This window comes from Triplophysa dalaica, chromosome 17 (assembly GCF_015846415.1).
Source record: "Triplophysa dalaica isolate WHDGS20190420 chromosome 17, ASM1584641v1, whole genome shotgun sequence".
NCBI lineage: Eukaryota > Metazoa > Chordata > Actinopteri > Cypriniformes > Nemacheilidae > Triplophysa > Triplophysa dalaica.
Window position 1 is genome coordinate 14,041,815 of NC_079558.1, and position 14,184 is coordinate 14,055,998.

At 40.1% G+C, this 14,184-nt stretch overlaps 1 protein-coding gene across 2 annotated transcripts in view; it reads right to left on the minus strand.

The window, feature by feature from the left end:
• pemt (phosphatidylethanolamine N-methyltransferase) overlaps positions 1-6,496 on the minus strand; it is an 85,206-nt gene extending 78,710 nt beyond the window's left edge. The window contains exons 1-2 of one of the 2 annotated variants that reach the window (XM_056771132.1): positions 6,273-6,496; positions 4,071-4,178 (exon numbers count right to left, since the gene is read on the minus strand). In XM_056771132.1, the coding sequence (XP_056627110.1) occupies positions 4,071-4,178; positions 6,273-6,350 (186 nt within the window). In that variant the 5' untranslated portion in view covers positions 6,351-6,496. Of the gene's footprint in view, positions 1-4,070; positions 4,179-6,267 lie in introns of both variants that reach the window. The other variant, XM_056771133.1, reaches the window with a different exon arrangement.
• Between the last annotated feature and the right edge of the window lie 7,688 nt (positions 6,497-14,184).

Sequence of the window (14,184 nt, forward strand, 5' to 3'; positions counted from 1 at the left end):
TCGAGTCCGGTGAGTAATTGTGAATTAGCGCCAGCTGTGCGCACACCGGGCTCGAATCACGTAGGAGATGGGAGCATAAAAGGAACGAGCGACCGGACCGTCGAAGAGAGAGGACCGGGCCCGAACTTATGTTATGTTTGTATTTATATTATGTTTTGTTCGCCGGCGGTCGTCCGTGAGGGGCCGCCGGCTGTTATATTACTTTATTAAATGTTTAAATGTTTGCCGGTTCCCGCCTCCTTCCTTCCCTTTTATTGAGATTTGTTACATTGGTGCCGAAACCCGGGAGGAAGGAGAGACATGCTGTCGGAGAGTCCTCGCCGCCGAGTGGCCTCGCGGTGCCGGAGAGTTCGGGCAGCGCGGACGAAGGGCGTCCGCCAGTGGCTGCCCGAAGCGGTGGCTCTGGGGAAACGGAAGTGCACAGTGCGGCCACCGTCAAAACTTCGGTGGAACGGCGACCTTTGCTGCCGCGCCCCTGGGTCGAGGTGGGGTGGCTTTCGTCCAAGTGGGAGCGGGGGGGTTGCCGCCGTCCGCCAGAGGCCGGAGCCTGTGTCCGTCCCCCGAGGGGGAGGAGCAGGGGGCGGAAGTGCCGGGTGAGCCACCGCCTGCCAGAGGCCGGAGCCTGCGTCCGTCCGCCCAAGGGGGAGGAACAGGGGACGGGGAACCCGCCCCGACTCCCGGATAAAGGAGGAGCCACCGCCGGCCGCCAGGGGGCGGACGGTCGAGCCGTCCACCGAAGCCCCAGTGCCACCGCAAGGCACCGCGAAGGAGAGTACTCCGGCTGGTTGAGGAACGAGCGGCAGCATGTCGGGGAACCGGATTTTTTTTTTTTTCCTCTCTCCCCTCTCTCTTTCCGGTCGCTCCGAGGGCTCCCGTCTCCGTTGTCTCGTCTCGTCGCTGCATACCCCCCACCCCACCCCCCCCCGAGGGAGGGGGAGGGAGCTTGCACAGTCGCGGGGGTACCCCCCGGCCTGTGAGGGGTGATGGGGGTATGTAGTAGAGTAGGCGGGGCGAGACCGTGGTTCGAGTCCGGTGAGTAATTGTGAATTAGCGCCAGCTGTGCGCACACCGGGCTCGAATCACGTAGGAGATGGGAGCATAAAAGGAACGAGCGACCGGACCGTCGAAGAGAGAGGACCGGGCCCGAACTTATGTTATGTTTGTATTTATATTATGTTTTGTTCGCCGGCGGTCGTCCGTGAGGGGCCGCCGGCTGTTATATTACTTTATTAAATGTTTAAATGTTTGCCGGTTCGCGCCTCCTTCCTTCAGTTTTATTGAGATTTGTTACATTGGTGCCGAAACCCGGGAGGAAGGAGAGACATGCTGTCGGAGAGTCCTCGCCGCCGAGTGGCCTCGCGGTGCCGGAGAGTTCGGGCAGCGCGGACGAAGGGCGTCCGCCAGTGGCTGCCCGAAGCGGTGGCTCTGGGGAAACGGAAGTGCACAGTGCGGCCACCGTCAAAACTTCGGTGGAACGGCGACCTTTGCTGCCGCGCCCCTGGGTCGAGGTGGGGTGGCTTTCGTCCAAGTGGGAGCGGGGGGGTTGCCGCCGTCCGCCAGAGGCCGGAGCCTGTGTCCGTCCCCCGAGGGGGAGGAGCAGGGGGCGGAAGTGCCGGGTGAGCCACCGCCTGCCAGAGGCCGGAGCCTGCGTCCGTCCGCCCAAGGGGGAGGAACAGGGGACGGGGAACCCGCCCCGACTCCCGGATAAAGGAGGAGCCACCGCCGGCCGCCAGGGGGCGGACGGTCGAGCCGTCCACCGAAGCCCCAGTGCCACCGCAAGGCACCGCGAAGGAGAGTACTCCGGCTGGTTGAGGAACGAGCGGCAGCATGTCGGGGAACCGGATTTTTTTTTTCCTCTCTCCCCTCTCTCTTTCCGGTCGCTCCGAGGGCTCCCGTCTCCGTTGTCTCGTCTCGTCGCTGCATACCCCCCACCCCACCCCCCCCGAGGGAGGGGGAGGGAGCTTGCACAGTCGCGGGGGTACCCCCCGGCCTGTGAGGGGTGATGGGGGTATGTAGTAGAGTAGGCGGGGCGAGACCGTGGTTCGAGTCCGGTGAGTAATTGTGAATTAGCGCCAGCTGTGCGCACACCGGCCTCGAATCACGTAGGAGATGGGAGCATAAAAGGAACGAGCGACCGGACCGTCGAAGAGAGAGGACCGGGCCCGAACTTGTGTTATGTTTGTATTTATATTATGTTTTGTTCGCCGGCGGTCGTCCGTGAGGGGCCGCCGGCTGTTATATTACTTTATTAAATGTTTAAATGTTTGCCGGTTCCCGCCTCCTTCCTTCCCTTTTATTGAGATTTGTTACAATAGTATCTAGGAATTTTACTGCAGTTTAGAACAGTAAACTATTGTATACTTCATTAATTTATGTGGACAAATATACCTCTGCTGTATAATAAAAAAAATGAAAAACACAGAACCTAGAAAAACCTTTTTTTAGGTTAACTAAAAATGATATGGACCTAATTAATCCATCTGTATGTAACGATTCTAGATAAATTGAGGATCCTGATTCTTTTCTTTCAAATAGAGATTGCGATTCTTTTACGATTCTGAATGATGAGTAAAAGAAATACATAATTTACTAGAGGTTCTGACAAAAAAATAGTTTATTTAGGTATATAACATGTAGGAATTTGCTTCAAAATTATTACATATTTCATGGTTAACCTACAATAACTATGGTGAGAAATGTTTAACCACAAATTCCATAAGTAAACTAAACTGTTTTTTCATTTTTTACTTTAAATGCAAAAGTTTAACTTACTTAAAAGTACAAATGCACTGAAGTATCTTGTATATGAAATATTTCTCAGTAAAACAAATTCATAAGGTGACACTTTTTTATTTTATACATTTGCCTGATATCTACAGACAGCTTGAAGGGGTCTTTACAGAAAGCCACTTCTGATAAACATAACAACGCAGTATTCTCACCTTTAAACAGTTTAAAATAACCTGAAAGCATGAAATGATGGGCAACTTGACGAAAAAGTCTAATAGCGCAGCTTCTCTATTAGCGTTAATAGAGTAATAGACGCAACACGCTCTGATGACGTGTTTTACCATAATGACAGATATAAGCGCTCACTCGGATTTGTCCGCGCTAAAAAGTACAATCGTTAGTTTCGTTTCAAACATGTCCAGTTAAGATGTGAAGCATAATCAGAATAATGTATCACAATCCTGAAAGACAGTTTTGTTGTGAGGCTGTATTTACATTTTATATGTTGGTCTGTTATTTGGTGTGAGATTAATTTGGGCAGAGTAGGAGCTTGTAAACGAGTTTGTGTGAGTTGGCAACTCTCTGCTTTAATCCCAGTACTTCTTTGATCATTTGAAAAAGAAAAAATGATATTGTGTGTTTTGAAGTGTATCCTTCCTGTGTTAAGACTGTTTGTGACGTCGTTACATACCTTATAATAATAATTTTAACTTCTGCGGCAGCAACAGCAAATATTGAAGCGTTATGATTTTAGTCCGAGGTGTAAATTAATATACACACGAGAATCGTTGACTTTCATTAATGAGATCATCTGGTGTTCGAATCAAGATCAGGATCCTTTAACAAATAATCATGCAGCTTTATGTAACATTTACATTTACATTTAGGCATTTGGCAGACCCAAAGCGACTTACATTGCATTATTCTATACATTTTACGCAAAAAGGTTAAACTTTTCTGAAAAAAAAACGCCTTATGTCAAGCCCTTTTTTCACAGATAACCAATGACAGAGACCTGTCGTTTCCTTAACAACATGCGAGGAACGTGATTGGTCGAGATGGCTCAAGTTCATAAAAATAAAATGCCGGCCGATTCGGCGGATGGAGGATAGATTTCTTAAAAGCGCTTTTGTCATTTTTTTCTTGTCAAAAAAAATGTTAACACTAACATGACATGATGACGTCACAAATATGCTAATTCATTTGTGACGTCACCAGCGCCACAAGTCTGTCAAAATCCTATGGGAAACACTGAATATGTAAGAATGCCCAGCTCATAAAACCTTTGGTATATCTTCTAAAACGAAAGAAGCTGAAGAGACACAGCTTTAGTCACTTACCACATTCCAGAAGAATGGGTTGAAAATAATAGCAATGACAGCTACACAGAACTTGGGCTCTGTCACGTCTATTAACCCCATCAGGACTGTCAGCTTAGACATGTCTACCTAAGGAGAGAACAGGAAAAAGTAGCATTTTTAGCATACTTAATGCTACATCTGCTGTATATATGGCAGTTTTGATGAACACTGATCTACTTTAAAGTGATGCGTATAATTTTTTCACCACATCAAACGGTTGTGTAAAATGAATGAAAACACAACATACGACAAAAAACCTGAAATATTATTGATGGGAAATATGCTGTTAAATTGTGATTATATACATTCATTGATTTATTTGTGGCAGCCAGCGTTGATATTGTGGCAGTCCGACACAAATAGATCTGTCAACTGATTTGTTTCAACTTATATTACGGTAAAAAATATATATATTGTATATGTAGGAAATGTAAGTTCAAGTGAATGCTTCTAAAAGTAAAAAGTGCTGGTATCAGTATCGGCAATACTGGCCCTGCATTTACATACAAATACAAAATTGCCCACCACTAATGCGAGTGGTGAGTGCGCATCCTCTGTCCCGTGTACGCATGCTCTCGAATGAGCTCAGTGTGTGTGCGTGAGCCATCGTCCTCTACTAATTCAAGTACACCTGGATGCAGCCAGCTGCAGTGTGCAGTTAGCTCCGTGATTTCTCACATATTTCTGGATTTGTAACAAATTGTCTGCACTATACCCGAATCATAATAAAACACTCTTGCCACAAATCACTTGCATTTAAAATCATAGAAGCGCTCATAATGCAGCAGCAAATTGAGGAGAAAGAGCAACAGCAGTAAGTGCATTCGGGGACAAATGTCTGACAAAGCCAAAATCAAACGATGTCGACTTTATAAATCAGGATTTTAAGTGACTGCTGGCTATATTAAACATTATCTGATACCAGAACAGAAAATATGTGAGAATGGCATTCAGTTATATTAAAAGTAAAAGAGAAACAGATGTCAAGCCCAATTGCAAACAGTGTGATGGCGTCATAAATATGCTAGTTCGTTTGTGATGTCATCAGTGCCACAAATCTCTCAAAATCCTTTGGGAAACAGGATTGTTTTATTTTGGCTCATGTCCCATTTGTTGATACGGAAAGGGAGGGGTTTATTAAATGTATTTAGTACAGAAAAAAAAAATTTGTATGAAAAATGATCAACGGTGTAGACTGTTATTGACGCAATCAAGCAATAAAAAGAAGCCTTTCAAACGCTTAAGGTTTAAAGTCAGCTCTTCGTGTATACAGTAGGTAGAGGAACCAAAGGACTAAAATTGCCCTGAGCTGTCTGCCCTCCTTTACTCAGATATTACCAACATCTCAACCAACATCACAGCCCTCATTTTCACAGTAGGGTCATTCTAATTGTGTGGGGATGTAGTCATCATTATAAAGCAACAATGCTTATTTTCTTAGTACAAAGAAATACATTATATTTTTCCCAATACCAGCAAATGTGGATAAAAACTTCCAAAAACTCAGCTGTCTTAAGTTGCTCTTTCTGGCTCATATTCATTTACAAATAATGTTTTTATAAGGATAGGATATACCTAATTGTATGCGTCCCAAAACGTTTCTTTCTAGTAAAAATCTAAATATATGTTTATGTTATTTTATTGTGGTGAGATAAAAGTACATTTGTGGTTATTGTCTTGATAAATTATTGTTAGTTAAGTATCAGTTAATTGAGTGCTATTGTGCATGTTAACAGCATTTCTAAATGTATGCTCTACAAATTACACGTTCCTTCTATAAAATATGCATCACAATAATTGTACAAATTCACCAATTTTTTTTACTCCCGGACTTAATTTTCGTCCATCCTGGGATAACGTTTTGATAAGAGTGCTTAGCACATGTTCTGTGCAAACCTTATTTACATAAACAAATTTTCTCAGTAGTCAAACTGACAATTAACGTTATCAGACATCCGTCTATGACAGCACATGCACAACTGGTGCTCACGTGCACGATTATTCTAAAGGAGTTTATCAATTGAATCGAACCGGGTGACACTTCAATAATATGAGCACTGCCTCGCTGTTGTTTCAAACGAACCCAAACATAAACACATGCATTTGAAGAGAGCGGTAAGTAACAGCTCTGTGGCTGTCTGAAAGTCTGACGAAGGGAGAGCAGCACAGATTGTACCTGACCTGACTGTAATCCACGTTATTCAAGCCTCCACAGCAATCCAGTACGGGATTTCTATCGAACAACGACTCGCCGCTCATAAAATGATTATATGTAAGAGACACACTAATCCCTTTCAACAATATGTCAACAGCATACTGTTTAAACGACTATAATCACATTTACTACTGTAATGAGTAAGGCATTTTTTGCATGCCAAAGGTAACAGCGGACATGACAGTTTACCTTTGACCTAGTTACGCAGCAAGGAACTATGGGAAATTGAGTTTCTACGGGTTAATGAAAAACAGCTCATTTGCTGCATCTGGCCACTTGGCCAGCACACAAGGCTCGCTAGAAACCTTTTCTTAATCAATTTCTTATATCGTGTTAATGTTTTCACAGAATTAGCCAGACACCGTTATCTAATGATTTAAACAGTTTAACCGAAGCTATTTTGGAACTTCGATTAGTTGAGTCAAAATGAACAAAATCTCTTTCTTTATGTTTTATATTAGGCTAAGTTTAGTAACCAGTTTTATACCATTTGTATGACCATAGTTTTAAAAAATACCACGGTTGAAGGTTGTCAAAAATTTGTTGTTATGGTTTAACATAAAACAATCCACCAACTTATACTTGGCTTGCTAAATCATGGTTAATTTTTAAAGCTGAGCAGACCTTCCAAAGTTAAGAGTTTCCGAAGTGTTTAAGTGATTAAAAAATAACATTAAACATTTAGCAACATTAAAAATAAACCAATTAATTATAAAAAGACAAATGCAAATTGCTAAATCTTTAACTAAAATTAACACAAAAACTAAAAAGCTCATTTAAAATATTAATAAAACCAAAATCAAAACTATAATAACTCTGATTATATCAAAAACAGTCATTCAGAACACATTTGAAATCAGCGGAGAATTTGCATATCAAAAACTGCCAAATGCTGATGTACTTTAGCTAGTTTTGTTTAGCTTGTAATTTTAAGCATCTGTTATGTAAGCAGGTGTGGACAATTTATTTTTTTTTGCCCTAAAAATTACAGTAGAGTGGTGACTTTTGTGTGACAGCAGAATAGGTAACCTGTGATGGTGTGAATCAGTCATGGTTTAAAAATAGAGCTACAGTAAGTGGGGGTAAAACCCTTGGAAGTAAAATGCCTTGTCAGAGCTGTGCCACAGTGCTTTCACAATGCTCCCAGAGATGTGATTTAATTTGTGTGCGTCATGACTTTGTCCTCTTTCCACATTTTACCCCAGTTTTCTGGTTTTGACCATAAATAAAATCTTGAATGTTGCCATATTGTTGTTTTACCTAAATAAATAAGGTCTGTTATTTATTTGACAATTTAATTTCTCATGAATTGTACTTATCTTAAAATTAGATCAAATTTAATGTGATATAGGTACCTGCATTCATATGAATAAACTTGCTATACTTTATGTACAGTACAGTATGTATGCTCTTTAGTGATTAAATGCATAAACATTGAGTCAATGTCAATGTTTCATTCTTTTTTCTATTTCTATCAAAGTGGATGGTAAATAACAAAGAAAAATTCTTTCATTTTAGCAACGATTCTCAAAAATATATAAAAATAAAAATGCAGAAATTGAGAAATATTGAGTAGTGGTAAATATATTTTTGGAAATAAACTTTGAAACTTTGAATGACAAAAAAATGACAAAAAATCATTAAGATATGAAGAAATATAAGGCATATTAATACAGTAAAGAAGAAAAGGTGTGATGCATCGAGTTTCATAATTTTAAGACATCCGTTCAGTGGCAATCAATGCAGATGCATGCTACCCATAAAAAGAGCCTATTTTGGGGAGCATTGCCTAGTCAGTTGGGTTGTTATATAGCTACATGAATCCAATAAGAGCTTGGTCCAGAAGTGCAGATTGAGGAGTCGAGCTCATCAGACACTAATGTAAACTTCACGGATACCATATGCTGCCTCCTGGGTCTCAAGGATAGGATACAAAGCATTTCTAAAATCTAAGTTTGCTACTTCATCATGATTGCAAATGTAAGGGTCATTTGGTCCTGTCAGTGCAGTAGATTATTTTTGGAGTTGTGCGTTAGGATTTGCTATATTTAGAATTTAGTGCTACAAATAGGCCAACATTAGATTGTAACCATCCGTGTCCCACCGTGTAGGACTGCTTGCGAACCTGATTGACAACAAAGCGGAAAAACAGCTATGATTGAGATAGATGTGTCAGTGAATGTTGCTTGTCCAGGGGCTGTCACGTTTGTGATATACAAATCCTTCATCTTAGATTGTTTGAGTAAAGCTAGGTAAAAATTTAGGAAAAAATATGGTAAACTAATGGTAGAAATCAAACTTCGATACTTGTTATCTCAGAATTATATTTTGAGACGGTTTTCACAGAATGAGTCACATATAATTACATTGTTTGCTAGGAAGCACAGTAATGATGTTCATCATTCTTAGTTGTAAACTTAATTTAACTGCAGTTAACTGCTTAACAGACTCAATGTTTAGTATTAGGCAAGCACATAATTTAAGCTTTATCATAGTATTTTTAAGGCAAATGTATATGAAAAAGTAATTATTTGCATACAGAACTGTTTTACCTTTTTCACTTATTTTCACTTGGTTTGGCTGGGTATAGGCCAATTAGCCCCTAGTGTACTCTATTTTATGGAGCATGCATGCGACCGGTGGAAGAGCTGTGTCTGCATCCTCTGTAGTAAAGCCAGAGAAACATTTGCAGTAGTTTTCTGTCATTTTACATTTTTGACCGTATTTCCAATACAGAGTGTTGAAAAGGAGTTGGGGTGATTCACGCATCAAGGTATACATTTCTTTGTACCTATATAACATAAAGTAGAAAGAGCCCCACAGCTTACTGTTTTATGGACCCTTTAGTGCAATCAGTTCCCTGTGGAAAGCTTAGTCTTTTTGTTCATGATAATGCGTTGAACAGTCTAGAACAGTGAGCTTTTCACTTTGAAAGATAATTTATCAAAGCAAGAACACACGACAACTCAATGACCACATCTTTACATGGGTTGTAGTCATTCTAAAGTTATCACTCTTGTCTCACCACACAAGAACAAATGAATTAATTCAAGGCTGTATCCCAACATACTGTTCTATAAACTCTATGTGCGATTCAGGTTTTTTCTAGTATCTTCATGCATATAAATTGAGGTAACTATGGTTACATTTGTTGCTGAACTGGTTTCTAGCTCTATAGTTTGTTGGATTGCCCCATAGATATGAAATTTCCCAATCTCCTCTGGATTGCAGATTTAGGAAAACATTTGAAAAAGTTTATTTAAAAAAAACTTGCATGCTGACACCACCAATGATAGATGTCAACACTTAACTGGAGGCAATCCTGTCAGTTCGTTTCTGGATCCATTAAGTGAGAGTTTACAGGTCGGCCAGGTTCCTTGCGTTAAAGTTCACTTTTTTCAAAAACAATCGTGGTCCTAGACAGTGAGTGACCTTACATGTTAAAATGTTATGTGATGTTCTTCTAGTCAATTTCAAAGAGCAAGCAGACAAAATGTGGTACCTAGTATTAGTAATGCGGTCTGGGGTTTTCTTCTGCCTCAATCTAAGCTCCACCCACAAAAAAAGTGTCATAATGTTTACTAACAGAAAAGATGTATTTAGAGTTGATTAGCAATTATGGAATGAATGCTAAGTAAATCATTTTATTTGCTTAAAGATGTGTGCATTGTGGAATTCTGACCACGATTTGGCTGTCTGGGACCCATTTTAGTAGAAAGTGTTACAAAAATGATGTTCAGCACTCAAAATGTTGTATTTTGCTTATTTATTAGTATTTGCGTCACCCAGATGTGGCAAGAAAGGATCAGCGAGTTCAGAAACGTTGTTGGACAGGAATATCTCAAATGTGTCCGGTTCCAATTACATCCCACTGAACACTCCGTTGGGATCCAGCTCTCTAGCACGCCTCTGTTAATATTGAGATGCAGTTGGCACAGTGTGCGTCGCCAAATGTGATGAACTCAGCAGCCGAATATACAGATGAAGATTAGCTGCGTCACAGAGAGCGAGCCTTCAGTCAAAAGCAATGCTTCTGACCTATGTGTGAATCATCAACCACAGGTGGCTTGGTTCACATACAAATGTTGTCTGATCCAAAGCACTGTTCTGGCCCACTCTCAGCTGTATGACATTCACAGTTATTGCTGGTTGTGCGGCCTTCAGTTTCATGGCTGAGTTTCCCGTAACATTCTTAACGCTTCGTCATTCTGAAGTTATAGCTTAAGAGTGGTAGCGATATATTCTTAAGAACGACGTAGTAATAGGTAGGTTTCGGGAAACCTAGCCCATAGATCTAAGAAAAAAGAAAGTAATTATTTATTCTATTATGGACAACTGTTTAACAAGAGTTAACAATAGTCACATATCTCACAACATATTTACTGTGTTAACCATAACCTTCAGTGAATTGCAAGAGAGAAGACTGGTGGCTATACTAGAATCTTAACCCCAAAAACACCACATAACACCAAAATAGAAACAAATTTAAATCCTCCCATAACAGGACTTTAAACACAAAAATGTTTACTCTTCTCTGCCTCGTGCAAAGCATGCACGGAACAGGAAGTCCAATGCTGGAATTACAACAGAGAGTACAATGCTATAACAGACACAAAAATTGGCTTGTTGTGACAGAATTGTTAAGCTTATTTGAATGAAAATTAAATTGAGAAAGCAGCATTTTTTTTGCAGAGGTTAACAGTAGAGGGAGGACATAAAACTTTAAAAGTGTGACATGACTGTGAAGAGGGATTCTTTTGGTCTGTAAGCAGAAAGCTATTACATAAGAGTCTACTTACAGTATGTAGGAACACTACATCATATTGCTCAAAAACAAATAATAGTAATTGGATCCACTTCCTAAGATTTTTAAAGGTGAAAATAGTTTCCTCCTGTTGTTCTACAGCCTGTGATTCAAGGTTGCTGTGGAAATGACAGTTCCGCAAGCGGCTGTCTTCAGAAATAACTAACACTTTTTTAGGCATTGCTATTTTTTTATGGGGTATAAGCATATGAGTTTATTATCTGCTCTTGATGAACCGTCCAAGAGTCAAACAGGATAGGCAGAATGCAAATGCACATCAATGAGTACTAATTTTCAGGTTGTGGGAAGTGGTTGTTTGGTGGGTGTGCACAAAAGTGGAGTTACATGTTTTGGGCTAATCTGCTCTTCAAACATACAATAAAATGATTTTTTGTTACTTTTATTAAATTCCAAAATTAATAAATATAGAAAACAGCAAGTTTAACATTGTAAAGAAATCAAAATGCATTACACATCATTGCAGCACCCCTTTTATGCATTAAAGTGTCAATTCTATTTGATAAATTTTGCACACTAAATAATGTTGATAATTACATAAACTACATACATAAACCGTGTGGGAATGTCATAGTTGTTGTTTAATATTTAATATAAGAGGTAATATTAATGCAAACTGTTATTTCTATACAATATATTTTAGAGTGTAGTCAAACAGCAACTAGTAAGAGTAATCATGACCAGATGTTGACAACCTGGCATTTTCAACAGCATCACCTCTTGTGTCCCTTGAAGTAGTAGTGTCACCCTCTTGTCAGCATGTGGTTAAAGCAAAGAAATAAATAGTCACGATTTGATGAAAAAACCTTACATTGACATCTGTGTGCACAAAAACATTTGTGGTCCCACTTTGTATTGGGTGTGTACCTCCATTGAAGAAAAAAACATTTGAGGTCAAGAGTATAATTGCATGCATTGAAATGATTATTAGCAATTTATGTGTTATGGACAAAGCTGATGGGACAGAACTCCTACTGCAAAGACAGCAAGCCAAACATGTTTACCAATATGGATATGGATGAGCAGGTGAACAAATAAAACTCACCCAAACAAATCCTTTGGTCTTATCTCTACCAAGCCCATACCATGCTATGGGCTTGTGTGAGAAACATTTGTACCTTTCAGCTGGTTAATCATAATATAGAGAAGCTCAATTTGTTTTAAAAGTTAGATGTAAATCAATACAATGTTGGATGTGCTTAAAAATAGCCATGTATAATAACATGAAGAGATAAAATTAGTTTTCTCTCATGAGATTATTAAATCATCTCTCCTCTCCCCACACCTTCATCACTGGATCAATGATGGTATCAGTGAATGTTTTCCATCTACATCAAATAACACAGAGGAGACATTTGCAATGTGGTTAAGACTCACATATTGAAGGATTAGTTAATTTTCAAAATAAATGTTCATGATAATTTACTCACCCCCATGTCGTCCAAGATGTTTATGTATTTTTTTCTTTAGTAAAAATTAAATTAAGGATTTTAAATGAAAACATTCCAGGACTTTTCTCCATATAGTCGACATCAATGGACTCCAAATGGTTGAAGGTCAAAATTACAGTTTCAGTGCAGCCTCAAAGGGCTTGAAACGATACCAGACAACGAATAAGGGTCTTATCTAGCAAAACGATCGGGCAGTTTCTATAAAAAGTATTTGCTTAAACACAAATGCTCACCTTGCTCTGTTCTGCAATGCGCGTTCAAAACTTCACGTAATACGTAACTACGTTGAAAAGGTCCCGCTTGAAGGACAGTTCAAAAGTTGTTGAATGTTCAATAACACATATTCAAATGTCTTTGCGTCAGTGTATTGTTTAAAATGGTCAATCAACCGCGCAATCTGCACTTGAATCTCTTTGCGGTACTTAAATTTCGTATGATGACAGATTTGCGCAGCGCAATTCTTTTTTGTAAAGATGCTGATAAGATTGTTCAGGTGTTTTATATCAGAGTTGTGGATAAACTCTGCAGGAAAATGGATCTCGCGGGCCAGAGTTGAGAACCACTGTATTACGTGAAGTCATGAATGCGCATCGCAGAACACAGCATATAGATTGTTTAAAACCTTTTGAAGCTGCACTGAAACTGTAATTTGTGATCTTCTACCGTTTGGAGTCCATTGAAGTCCACTGTAAGTCCGGTATACAAAAACCTTAATTTATGACATGGGGGTGAGTAAATTATCATGAACATTTATTTTGAAAATGAAATAATCCTTTAACATATTGCTTTTCCTTTTGATTGAAGTACTAAATTAATTTCCTCTTAACGCCACTATAAAAGCATGTATGGTGTAGCTACCAGAAACAGGGCAAGAATCTGTGATAACTTTTAAGCAACAACCTAGAGGAAAAAAAATGAATTTAAATGCTTGATACAAAAATAGTTTTATGAATGTTTTAATTGCACACTGTACACGGCACCCTGTTAATTAAACATTTCACTGTGTGACGTTTGGAGCTGAATGCTCAGAAAAATGTTTCATAGCTCCAGTTTCACAGACACGGTTTATCTTAAACCAGGATGTAGTGGAGTAGGCGAGGCGGGACCGTGGTTCGAGACCGGTGAGTAATTGTTAATGAGCGCCAGTTGTGCGCGCACCGGTCTCGTATCGCGTATCACGTAGGTGATCGGGAGCATAAGAGAATGAGTGAACGGACCATCGACGAGAAAGGACCAGGGCCGAACATGTTTATGTTTGTATTTATGTTTTATTCGCCGGCCGTCGACTGTGAGGGGCGGCCGGCTGTATTTTTACTTTTGATTTTATGTAAGTAAATGTTTAAATGTCTGCAGGTTCCCGTCTCCTTCCTTCCTTTTTAATGAACCTTTCTACACAGGACTATGCCTTAGTTGAATTAAGATATTTATGTCCCTTTAACCCCTCCTTGAACTGCCACCTTAACGAGGTGGAGAGGTTTAAGCACCCGAAAGACCCTAGGAGCTATGTTGTCTGGGGCTATATGCCCCTGGTAGCAGTGGCGGCTGCTGATCTTTTAAGGAGGGGGAGCTCATTTTCGGCCTAAATCATAAAAATTGTCCATTTAT